This window comes from Mus caroli, chromosome X (genome assembly GCF_900094665.2).
Source record: "Mus caroli chromosome X, CAROLI_EIJ_v1.1, whole genome shotgun sequence".
NCBI classification, from domain to species: Eukaryota; Metazoa; Chordata; class Mammalia; order Rodentia; family Muridae; genus Mus; species Mus caroli.
The window spans coordinates 135,866,564-135,879,529 of NC_034589.1; the positions used below are offsets into that span (position 1 = coordinate 135,866,564).

At 38.6% G+C, this 12,966-nt stretch overlaps 1 protein-coding gene across 4 annotated transcripts in view; it reads right to left on the reverse strand.

The window, feature by feature from the left end:
* The window catches only part of Lrch2 (leucine rich repeats and calponin homology domain containing 2), an 89,144-nt gene extending 76,522 nt beyond the window's left edge, over window positions 1-12,622 (reverse strand). For 2 of the 4 annotated variants that reach the window (XM_021153736.2, XM_029473654.1), the window contains exon 1: window positions 12,225-12,622. In XM_021153736.2, the coding sequence (XP_021009395.1) occupies window positions 12,225-12,597 (373 nt within the window). In that variant the 5' untranslated portion in view covers window positions 12,598-12,622. Of the gene's footprint in view, window positions 1-10,463; window positions 12,175-12,224 lie in introns of those variants that run through there. The other 2 variants (XM_029473655.1, XM_021153737.2) reach the window with 2 other exon arrangements.
* Between the last annotated feature and the right edge of the window lie 344 nt (window positions 12,623-12,966).

Genomic DNA, 12,966 nt, shown 5'->3' on the forward strand with positions numbered 1-12,966 from the left:
CTCTGCCTTTCATGAATTCTGCATGCTTTGACTCATGGTTCAATATGTCAAAAAGTCACCAATCTTGAGAATTTATATGTGATTTCTTCACAGTGATTTTTTTTTTTTTAGGAATGAGATATATATCCCATTGCGTTTGTATTTATTTTGCATTGTGAGATTTTTTCTTTTCTTATTAAAAACTTAAATCTAATAAAATAAATAAATAAATAAATCTTTACACATAAATAAATAAATTAAATAAATAAATAAATAAATAAAAGAAAAGGCTTCCAAAAATACTGTTTGAAATTAGAAAATATTTAAATATAGGGGACTCGTGTTTGAAAACACTTGTAGAAATGTCTATGGAGGAGCATCAGGAGACATCTCATCCAACATGACACATAATCCAAGACTGATCTAGTTTGTGTATAGGAAGCACACACACACACACACACACACATGCGTGCGTGCACAAGATTTCCATGAAAATATAAACTGTAAAGTAATTTGAAGATTGATATACAACCTAGCAATTCCATTTCAAAGTATACAAAAGAGAAAGATTTCCATATATACAAGATATGCTTAATGTTTACAGGTCGATTGTCTGCAGTCAGAGTATGGTGTAGTGTAGTGGCCCAAAAGAATGAATTGCACTTCACACCAAAAACAAACAAAAAAACAGATGAATCTCAGAAACGTAATTAAGGAAAATATTAAAGTTACTAGTGATGGAAAACAAAGTATAATTTGGGTTTTATTTTTTTTTTTTAAGCTTTGAGACAAGGAATAAGAAAATGGGACTCTGAAATGTTTTGTTACGACACGGCTTACTGGCTTGAATGTGTTTTAGCAACCACTGACGATCATAGCTGCACAACGCAAAGCACAGTCGAACAAGTGTGAAGAAAATAAAATGACGTTGAAGCCAAGATGACAGATGAGAAACTGTGAGAAACTATTGACAGGTCCAGTTCAAGGCAAGGAGGAGAGGAACCAGAATAACAGGAGCAGTGAGGACAGACAGGAAGGAAAGTTATTCAAAAGCCTCTGATGAACAGGCACCAATTTCTAACTGATGGAGAAGCTGAGAGAGAAAAAAAAAGAAGCTGGAACAAGCCCCACATTCCTGATCTGAGTGACAAGAGAGTCAAGAGTCAGCAACAAGAGCTTGTCATCTGATAAGCTGGGTTTGAGACAATATTGAGATGTCCATATTCAGTAAGATTCTATGTGATCCTCTTTCTAAGCCAAAGCATTCTTTTCTCTCTTTTTTTTAAATTTTTCTTTATTTATTTACATTGCAAATGGTATCCCCTTACCCAGTTTCCCTGCTCCCGGGAACCCCCATCCCATCCCCCTCAGAAACCCCTGCTTCTATGAGAGTGTTCCTCTACCCACCCACCCACGATTCCACTACACTGGGGCATCTATCAAGCCTTTATAGGACCAAGGACCTTTCCTTCCACTGATGCCTGACAAGGCTATCCTCTTCTACATATGCAGCTGGAGCCATGTGTACTCCTTTGTTGATGGCTTAGTCCCTGGGAGCTCTGAGGGGTCTGGTTGGTTAATATTGTTGTTCTTCCTATGGAATTATAATCCCCCACAGGTCCTTCAGTTCTTTCTCTAACTCCTCCATTGGGGATCCCACACTCAGTGCAATGGTTGGCTGCTAGCATCAGACTCCGTATTTCTCAGGCTCTGGCAGGACCTCTAAGGAGACTGCTATATTAGGCTCCTTTCAGCAAGTACTTCTTAGCATCCACAATAGTGTCAGGGTTTGGTGACTGTATATGGGATGAATCCCCAGATGGGACAGTATCTTGTAGCCTTTCCTTCAGTCTCTGCTCTTCATTTTGTCTCCTACAATCCTGAGTGACGTAACTCAATTATAAAAGAACGAATATGGTATGCACTCACTGATAAGTGGATATTAGCCCAAAAGCTCAGACTATCCAAGATATAATTTACAGACCACATGAAGCTCAAGAAGAAGGAAGACCAAATTTTGGGTGCTTTGGTCCTTCTTAGAAAGAGGAACAAAATACTCACGGGAGCAAATATGGAGACAAAGTATTCTTTCTAAAGCTCCCTGTAATGTGCCTATAGTCCAATCAAATGTCACCCCAACCTCTAATCAAGCAATGCACACTGTTTTCACTTACAACACTTAACCTTCTTCAAAGTTAAGGTTCAGAAATGATAGTTACCATTGATGCTTTGGGAAAGAAAAATACCTTCATTTTTTCCTTCATTATGGGGATTGTTCTTTTCACTGAAAGATGCTTGGCAGCATCCCTCATCTCTGATTACTAAATGTCGTTATCAGCACCACCCCCAAATTGTTACAATCAGACATGTTTGCAGTCCTTGTTCGACTAATGCTTTGCATTGTGTAACTATGATTGTCAGTGGTTGCTAAAGCACATTCAAACCAGTCAGCTGTCTTAACAAAACATTTCAGAGTTCCATTTTCTTATTCTTTGTCTCAAAGCTTTAAAAAGTGAAACCCAATTAATACTATGTTTTCTTTAACTGTAGAAACTTTTATATTTTCTTATCCAATATTAAGTTTCTGAGATTCATCTGGGTTTTTGTTTGTTTGTTTTTAGTAACATACTCACACACACACCTAACTACAACCTGCTCAGTCTGTAAATCTTGTTTAGGAAAAAAATTTTTTATTAAAACTCTCATATCAAAACTTTTCTTTCACATGACCTCAAATAACATTAGAAAATATGGAACTGTTATCTAGTATAATCCATACACTGGTTTTATGTAAGTGAAATTCTACAAATTTAAATCTCTTTGAAACAGATTAAACAAACACTTAGTGTTTGGGATTAAGGTAAAAACAAATCAACGGTGCAAAGCTCTGAGTTCAATCCATAGTACCCCAAACCAAAATTGGTTAAAGTTTGACCTTTACTAGACTGAATGCACAAGCGGAAATTGACACTTAAAGTTGACTTGTTATAAAATTACCCCATACCATTTTCATTAAATACATTAAATGGTACTCTGGAGTGTAAGGTGTGGATTTTTGTCCTATAAAGGGAATGTAGAGAAATCTCTAAAATTTTCCAAAAACTGATTCTACAAGAGAATTACAATGCTTCATCAACTATCTGAACATATCCAAGCATGGGGAAAAAGAGAAACAGTTATAATTTGACTCTCTTAGTGGCATTGCTTGTACTGCTTTGCTTGTTTGTTTCCATTTTGAGACTGGTTCTCCTGTAACAGAGGCTGGCCTCCAATTCACTATCAAGCCAGTTCAAGGTTTGATATTCAGACCCTCATTTTCCTCTCTGAATGATGGGGTTATAAGCATGCACTACAATAACTGGTTTGTGTTATACTGAGGAATGAACCTAGGGCTTTCTGAATGCTAAGCAGTCATTGTATCAACTGACTTACATCCCAAGGCCAAGATTTCATCTCCTGTGCCATGCTGATAATGAATCCCCAAGGCATGAGGTTCATCATCACCGAGTTTAAGTATCATTCAGAGTGAGCTACTGGGTTGAGCAGAGAGAATGTCCATTTTCAATGAATTTACTAGAGTTTGAATACTATGCCCCAGAAAGTCAGTATGCTATAACTCTTCAATACTTAGTTCTTATGAAAGGTATACCTAACATTACTTTCATTGTCAGTGGTCTTGATCACCTATTTCTAATGCCATATAAACTATCCCAAGTATGATGTTTATTTACTTGACTACATCTGGGATGAACTAAAGTCTGAGTGGCTGAGTATATTTTTGAGAGAGTTTTCTTGATTGAATTATTTGATGTGGGAAGACCCAAACTACATCTGGATCTTTTGAGCGGAGAAAATCCACATTAAATCTGGGCCACACCTTCTGGTGGCAGTCTATAGGAAGGACATAGAAGAAGAAAGTGTTTGCTCTTTGTCTGCTTGCTCTCACTCTCACTAGCAAGTTCTTTCCTTCACTGGCATTAGAACCCACTTCTTGGGATTCTGGCATATACTGAAGATCAGCTGAGATATCCAGCTCATGGACTAAAAAACTACTGGATTCTCGGAGTTTCTGTTAGTAGACAGCCACTGTTAGACTAGCTGGACCACACACAGCCTGCAATACACTCAGATATATAGGAAGATTAATAGATAGATTGACACACATAGAGATAGATAGAAAGATATATATATATATATATATACAGATAGATACATATATAGTAATAATCATATAGTTAGTTATAGTTATAATATCTATATAATATTATATATAACCCATATAGACATATTCATCTATCCCATCAGTTTTATTCCTCTAGAGAACCCTAACTAATTATAACTAATCTAAATTGAAACATAAAAATTTAAACTTTAAGCAACACTTTCCATCCAAATACAGGATATCCCAACTATCCATTTCTGTGTGTATTTATGCTGTACTTCAAATATGTAGCCTATCTTTGGTTATTTACACCAGAATCAAACACAGGGCTTCCTTTATGCATGCTAGGCAAGGATTCTAATACTGAGATACCAATCTTTCTGGAGTTTTTTTTTTTTTTTTTTTTTTTGGTTTGACATTGTTTCCTTATGCCTTATGTACTTTTATTTAGCCTTAAGTTCAAGATATTGCTGCCTAGGGGATAGAAAGATGGATCCATAGTTCATAGTGATTACTGCCCTTCACTCACACATACACATACCACACACAGATACCCACACATACATGCAACATTACATGGACTAAACAGGTTATATTTAGGAATGTGTATGTGTATATATATTCATACAATAATAATATACTGAAAAGGGAGGCCATCAATTTAAAGGAGAGTAGGGAGTTGTAAGTATACGAGGATTTGGAAGGAGAATAGGGAAGGGAGAAGTGTAATTATATTATAATCACCCAAAATAGAAGAAATAATACATTACTCTCTTAGCCTTCAGATGGATAGTATTGCAGATGTACATCTATATACATGCTAGGTTCCTTTCTTTCTAGACAACTGAACATGTCTCCAAAGTTAAACTTCTTATAGTAATTATTTTGTTCTAAAGTTTTCAAACATAAAGGCATGAAAGGCTATGTGAGTAAATAAAACATGGCCTGACATGGAAAATGTATGATAGCTATGAAGTTGAGTAAGTATGTACTTTCACAAGAAGTAACTTCTATATATTTCTATTAATAGTTCTACAATAAGGAGAAAACATTCCCAGTGGATACTTCACTGTGCTATTCCTAACCAATACTTTGCTATATACTCCACAGCAAACACAAGAAGTACTATGTATTCTACCAATAGCAAACAATGTCAAAGCATATTTAATAGGATAAAATAGAATATATACATTATATATGAAGAGTTACAAATTGAATTAGTTTAACAATGACTACACCTTCCAATTCAAGCTAAAATTTTATTTAACTTTGCAAACTTGCAGAAAAAGTAAAAGACATTAAGGGATCACTATAGAATTTGTTCTAGAGTAAATCCGTTCAAGGTTTAGCAAATCAGACATAATCTACAGTTATTAAAATATGAGTCAACTCTGAAAAATGTGTTTCACATTCCATTTTTAGGAAGACACTTCATAAAGAAAGGCAGATACTTGATTCAGGTCAAAATTTTAAATCACAAACTTGTTCCAGTGAATGCACTAGCAAGACCTTTAACTATGAGACTAAGTCAGATGTTTTTATCTGGCTCCATTTTACAATCGAATACAATGTACCATATCCTACAGTTGAAGAGGTGAGCCAACATATGTAGGAAATCCTAGAGTCAATTCCTGGTTTACAGGAAAACATGTGATTATGCGGGACACAGCACAATCTGCTAAAGAATTCCTAAATCTATTTTACAGACATCTGCTCACGGACAGAAAAGTTACTGTATAATGCATCAGAGGGACTGGCTGCAAGTAGGCTCAAACACATCCACTCAGTTGTAGCAAGGGGGAGGGAGAGCTGTGAAAATGATCAACATATGTTTGGGTAACCAATAAATTCTTCTTGGTTTTTCTGTTGTTGTTTTTGTTTGGTTGGCTTTTGGTTTTTCAAAACAAGGTTTCTCTGTGTAGCCCTGGCTGTCCTAGAACACACTTTTTAGAGCAGGCTAACCTCAAACTCTGATATCTGCATGACTCTGCTTCCCAAGTGCTGGGATTAAAGGTATGCAACACCTCTGTCCAGTGCAATAAATTCATTTTTTTTTTTTTTGGTTTTTCGAGACAGGGTTTTCCTGTGTAGCCCTGGCTGTCCTGGAACTCACTTTGTAGACCAGGCTGGCCTCGAACTCAGAAATCCGCCTGCCTCTGCCTCCCGAGTGCTGGGATTAAAGGCGTGCGCCACCACGCCCGGCCTAAATTCATTTTAAGGCAACAAATTATCATGGTATCCAGAAAGTTCATACAGTCTATAAGCAGGCCACATGAAAGGAGAGATTACAAAGAGAATACGTGTCTTTCCCAAAATACGATAACAATTTTTGGATACTTATTATATCCATTTTGGGTGAGAGGTTTATTATTATTAAGAGTTGAGAAAGTGGATATACTCAAAAAGGTCATGAGGACAAACCATCAGCTGATTTCCCAGGAAAGGTACAAGCTCCTCTTAAATGTGAATCTACTCAAGAAACTGTCATAATCATGTAGCATTGAGCTCCATCCCAGTAAAGGAGAAAAGTGAGACAGAGGTAGAAATGAAAACTGACAGGAGGGATCCACAAGTCACAGACATAAATGCAGAGAAAAATGGAAAAAGACACCAAAGATACACTCTGCCAACAGCTGTCTTCTTGCCATGTTCCATCTTAGCAAGCCTTTTAGAGGCAACAAGGCTTCATGGCTACATAATTGGAGGACACTATGTAAAGTTTACAAAGAGGATGAGCTATACGGCTGGGATAACCAAGAAAACTAAAGGAAAAAACTAACCATAGGTTCCTAGTAAGATCATTCCATAGAGTATAAAGACACACAATAACACTGCACTAGAACTTGAAAACTTCATAGTTTGGGTTTTAAACCTCTGGATGAGTAGTAACCTTAGGTTAATCACTAAATTTCTGTCTGAACGTTCATTCACTCAAACTGAAAGTGTTTACATTTAGACAACCTTGACTGTATATTGAATTCACCTGGGAAGATTTTGTTTAAGAAACTTGGCCACTGAGACCCTAATTTAATTGGTCTGGAGTAAGGCCTTGGCGCTTAAAAAAAAAAATCCCTTGTGATTTTAATGTCTAGCCAGAGCAGGAAACACTGGTATATTTCATCTTATGCATATATGAGAGTTAAAAAAAACACACAGAAAGCCTTCCCTTCCTTCTTCTTTGGAAATTTGTCGATTTCCAAATATTTTCAATATTGCTTTAGCTCATTTTCCAACAACCACTTAATTAGCAGAATAGCATATCTGCTATTTTTAACTCATGTTCCAACGACTGTTTAATTAGCAGAATAGTATCTTAGCTATTTTCATTTCTTTGAGTCCTTCCTCCATCCAATAAACTACTTCATGCTTGTCTAAATAATCAGTTTTGTTCTGAAACATTAGCCAGGAGTCATTGTACATACACTGTAAGAGTGCCATCAAGCAGTGTCATCTTAAAGAAGACGGTATTTACCTGGATGTATATGTTTGTGTACATGTACATATATAACCTCACATATGCTCCATTTGTCTTCAAATCTGAGGTGCCTTCTTTCATTTACATAGAATGAACATGGTATCTGTATTCACAAATATTGCTCATAGATAATGCATAGATAAATCTTGTCAAACAGATGACAAGTAACACATACTTATATCTCATTGAAATGAAAAAGATAATACCACAAGATCTATTTTACTCTACCTGATTTTGATATGGTCTCTCAAAGAAAGTACATTTGAAAGACAAAAAATTATTAAATGTTTGGCATTTCTTTCCGTTTTAATTTGCTGTTTTATTGAGTTTTTTTTTAAGAAAACCACATTATTGATTTTTAAATAAAATAACTTTGTTCTAATTACTCACAAATAAAAACATTTACTTTTTTTTTTTTTTTTTTTTTTTTTTTTTTTTTTGGTTTTTCGAGACAGGGTTTCTCTGTATAGCCCTGGCTGTCCTGGAACTCACTTTGTAGACCAGGCTGGCCTCGAACTCAGAAATCCACCTGCCTCTGCCTCCCGAGTGCTGGGATTAAAGGTATGCACCACCACGCCCGGCTTTACTTTTTTATATACACAGCTGGCTCAAACACTTGCCCAGTCCCAAGCTTGTCTATCTCAGCGAACTGCTATATAGTCAGAATGATCATTCTGAAGAGACAAAGCTTTGCTTAGGGATTTACACTTTTACTTTCAATTACATTTTTCTTCACTTGTATACCACAAAAAAAATTTATAAAACTATGAGAGAGAGTTGAAACCAGGAGAGAAAAAGTGTCATTATGTCCTGTTCATGATTCACGTGTCCTTTTAACTTTATCCTATCCTTCCTCATCATCATCTAATTGTATTCTCTCTATTGCCTTTCTAAATGTTATAACTACACCCATACTAACAGCATATATATATATACACTATATATATATATATATATATATATATATATATATATACACACATGCATGCACATTATAGGCTAGGAATTAAAACTGCTAATTAACAAATGGGCTAATTAAATCTACAGACATTTTTCAGAAGAAGAAACACAAATGGAATGTATTTTTTAAAGTACTTAACATCAGTAGTCACTGGATAAATGCAAAGTAAATTACTTTGAGACTTCAACATACCCTGGTCAGAATGGCTACCATCAAGAAATCTAACAGCAAAAGTTAGAGAGGACAGGGTTATAGGGGGAGGATGGGGAGAAGTAATCCTTACTCACTGCTGGTAGAATTCATACTATTACAATAAGTATGGAGATGAGTTTGGAATTTCCTCAGAAAATGAAACAAAAGAACCCCGACCATATAACCCAGCTAATCTCCTCAAAGGACTATATACCAGGTAGAGTTGCACATTGATATTTATCGCCCCTGTATTTACAATAACAATGAAATGGAATGAACACTGGCATCCACTTACAAATGTGTAGATAATGGAAATGTAACTACACATACAAACTAGAATGTTATTTAGATATTCATAAAAGTGAAATTAAGAGGCAAGTAGGTGGGTTTAGAAAGTATAATATTAAGCAAAGATAACCCAAAGTAAGAAAGAGAAAATTCTGCCTATTCTCCTTCATATATGCATCATAGCTTATAATAAAGCTGAGTTATTTTGAAAAGTACTATCAGATGGTTGCTTATGCCTGTAATTAGGTGAGACTGAGTCAGGCAAATTATCTCAAGTTCAAGGCCAATCTGGGATACAAAGTAAATTCAATACTAGCTGGAAATACAGAGACTCTGTCTCAAAAGGGTGGGTTAAGGGAAGCTGGGGAAATGACAATGGGTAAAGTTCTGTCAACAGAATGACAGTTGGAGTACAAATCACCAGAACCCATGTAAAGGACAGGCACAGTAACTCAGGTATTTGCAATCCCAGCACTCCTTTAGGAAGATAAGAAGGAAGGCAGCAGAAGCCCTAGAAGATGATGGGTCAGCTAGCCAGGAATACTCAGAGTCCAAAAGACTCCTATCTTTAGGTAGAAGGTAAGAACGGATATGCAAGATACTCCTTTGATGACCACACACTGGCCATAGCACCCATGTGCCTTCATCTATAAGGGAATGTTTACACACAGGAGTATCACACACAAAGGAGGAAGCAGAAGAGAATGAAAAAGTAAAGGAGGAAAACACACAAATGAAAACACCTTACTCAGCGGGTGTTTGTCAGGTAAACATGAGTATCTAAATTTAATCCCCAGCATCTACATACAAAAGAAAAAAAGCTGGGCACATTTTTTTTGAAACCCCAGAGCTGGAGAAAGGAAGAGAAATGGGTCCTCGGTGTTCTCAAACCAGCCAGCCTAGTCTCCTTGACAACTTCAGAGCAGTGAGAGCACCTCTCAAACAAAATCAAATGCACTGAACCTGAGGCTGACCCCTGGCCTACACATTTTCATACACACCCTAGCACAGGTTTGCACTGGCACAGGTACACACACCAAAAGGTATACCATGTAGACCCTAATAAAGATTAAGATGGATACAGAATGCTTCAATAGCATGTGCAAAATCCTGAGTCTTCAGCACCAGTACCAACAAAAAGATATGGGGAGTTAACAGTTTACCAAGAACAAATATGGTTCTGGGTTGTGTTGAGGTTTGCCTCAGAAAACCAACCAAAGGCTTAAAAGCAAATGGTTATAACTGAATAAAATGATGCTCATGTTTGTGAGAAATGTCACTATACAAAGAGGAGTAGGAGGGGGATAGGAGGAGGAGGAAGAGAAGTAGGAGGGGAAGGAGGAGGAGAAGAAGGAGGGGGAGGAGGAGGAAGCAATATAGAATGGTAACACTAAACGAGTATATACCTTTAAAGTGGCTCCCCATATCCTCAGAGAGAACAAGGCACAAACATAAAGGGAAAATAAAGCCAGAAATGTCAAATAAGTAGTAAAGACGATAAGTGCCCAGGAATTCAAAGAAACAGAAGACTGCTATGAATTATGGAACCAGCTTCTTAGAAAACCTCCTGTATACTGAGAACCTTGCATGAAGATGAGGCAAAATTACACAAACACATTTGAAGGGCAGTAAGCTGACCTAGTTGGAACAGAAGGCAGGAACATTTGTGGAGATAAGGTTGCAATAATTAACCTGGGGCCAGACAGTGACAGCTAAGATGCTTAAACTTTATCCCACAGGTAGAATGAAGGAACCTTTATGGGTTAAAAAAAAAAAAAACAGTAAGAAAAACAGTTCCTACAAGAATGCATCATGGAGCCATTTTTCTTGAAGCTTTTGTAAAAACACACCAAGGAGCATATATTGTCAATACCTCACCATGGGTATGTGAATAGAGTTGTTTGGGCAATCTGTTCTTGGTAAAGGTGTAAACATTCAAATGTGCTTTCCAAAATACAAAATCAGGTCTTGATTATGCATTCCTGAGGCTAACGCCTAAGAGGATTATTGACTAGGAAGCTTCAATTTGAGGTTTTCTTCCTCTTCCATCCTCTGCCAGTGCATGCATCTTGATTTGATGTCTAGAAACTGAATGCACTCAAATTGTCTGGTTTGTAAATAAGGTTGTTTACTATTTCCTACTATGCATGAATTTACTTACTATGTTGCTTCAAAATCACTACATCACTTCAAATATTTTGGTGCATAATTCATTTCAGCAGAGTATATGGGATACATAAATAAAGAATTAAAGATCATGAGAGGGAAAAAAAAACTTTCAGCAAACCTAAACAAAGCTAAAAATAAGCCGCACAGCTTTAGAAGGAGAGCGAATTCGTAACAACAGCAAAAAATACCAGCCACAACAAAGACGAACACAGAGTATAGGATAATCCATTAACCATCAACTCCATCAGAAATGGAATATTTTTTCTCAAAAATGCCCATTTCTTTTGTTTTCTGCTATAAAAATTAAAACTAACATCATTCAAATCTGGACTGCCTTTCACCCAATAACCAAACCCTTAAGTGATTGATGATTTAATTTGCTAGTACAACAAATACTAATCCAGCCACCATCACCTCTCAACGCCAGGAAAATGAAAAAATAAAATAAGATAAAATAGAAACCACTCTATAAGGCATACATGAGGGGAAAGAAGCTAAAAATACCCTAAGATGATTAAACAAATCCACCATAAGACCACAAACAGCAAACCTGACTCTAAAAAGGACTATGCCATTTGTGCAGGCATGGATGCCTTCAAGGAATACGTAGAGAGTATGATATTCTGCATTGTCTGTTCTCAACTCCCCCTCACCGCCTCCCACCTACTCACAGTTGAGGTGGGGAAAGATAAGACCAAGAGTTGCAAGAAGTGCATTAAGGAAGGTGTCAATAAGTCCCTTCTGCCTGTGTGCATGCAACTCTCTTTAACAATAATGCCCCTAACATCGCAGCCAGCTTCTCCATCATCCCTGGGCTACTGGCGCCCCTCTTTCCCGCTGCCTGCATTGCCCCTTTGCAGTCACAGGAGGCTGCTAGGATTCCGGGACTCCCGCCGCCTCTGCGCGCCGGGCCAGCAGACTCCAACAAGGCAGCCACGCAGCCACCCACTCCCCATCCTCCTTCCAGGCCCCGCTTCCCCTCCCCCCGAGCCTGTCACCTGCTTGGGTGGTGTCCGTCAGGTCGTAACCGCTGCCCGGGAACTCTCTGAGTTTCCTGCCACTGAGGCTCAGGATGCCAGAGTTCCCCGCCTCCTCCAGGGCCCGGTCCAGGCTCCTCACCGTGTGCTGAGGCTGCAAGCTCCCCGGGTGCCACTGAGGCCCATTGGGGAACGGCTGACCGAAAAGAGTCGGTACCGGGATGGGCACCGCCACGGTCCCGCCACAGCCGCCACCTCCTCCCGCCCCGGTGCCCCCACCTCCTCCTCCACCACCACCACCTCCTCCTCCAGCCGCGCCACCGCCACCGCCACTTCCACCTCCACTGCAGCCGCCGCCCCCACTGTTCCCACCGCCTCCCTGACTCGCCGCCATGTTCCTGGGAGAGAGAATAGCCCCCGACAATACTCGGAGCCTGGGCCGCGAGTGGAGGGGGTTCTTAGGACGCATGCGCAGACTGAGGGGGGGGCGAGGGAGATGGTAGGAAGGAACCCCGGGCCAGTGGCTATGAGGTGTCGCGCACACAGAGGACGCTGGAACGTGCTCAACGTCTGTTTAAAAAAAAAAAACCGAGGATCCAAGGAAGGATGCTAAATCCAGGGTCCGCTGCTTTGGGTACCAAAGTCTTAAGAGGTACCAGGTTAACTGGAAGTCTCTTGAGCTCTGCGCCTCCTCCCCCTGCTCCCAAGTCTCTCAGAGTGCTTTGCCTTTTCGTTCTGCAAAACAAAAACAAAACACAAAATG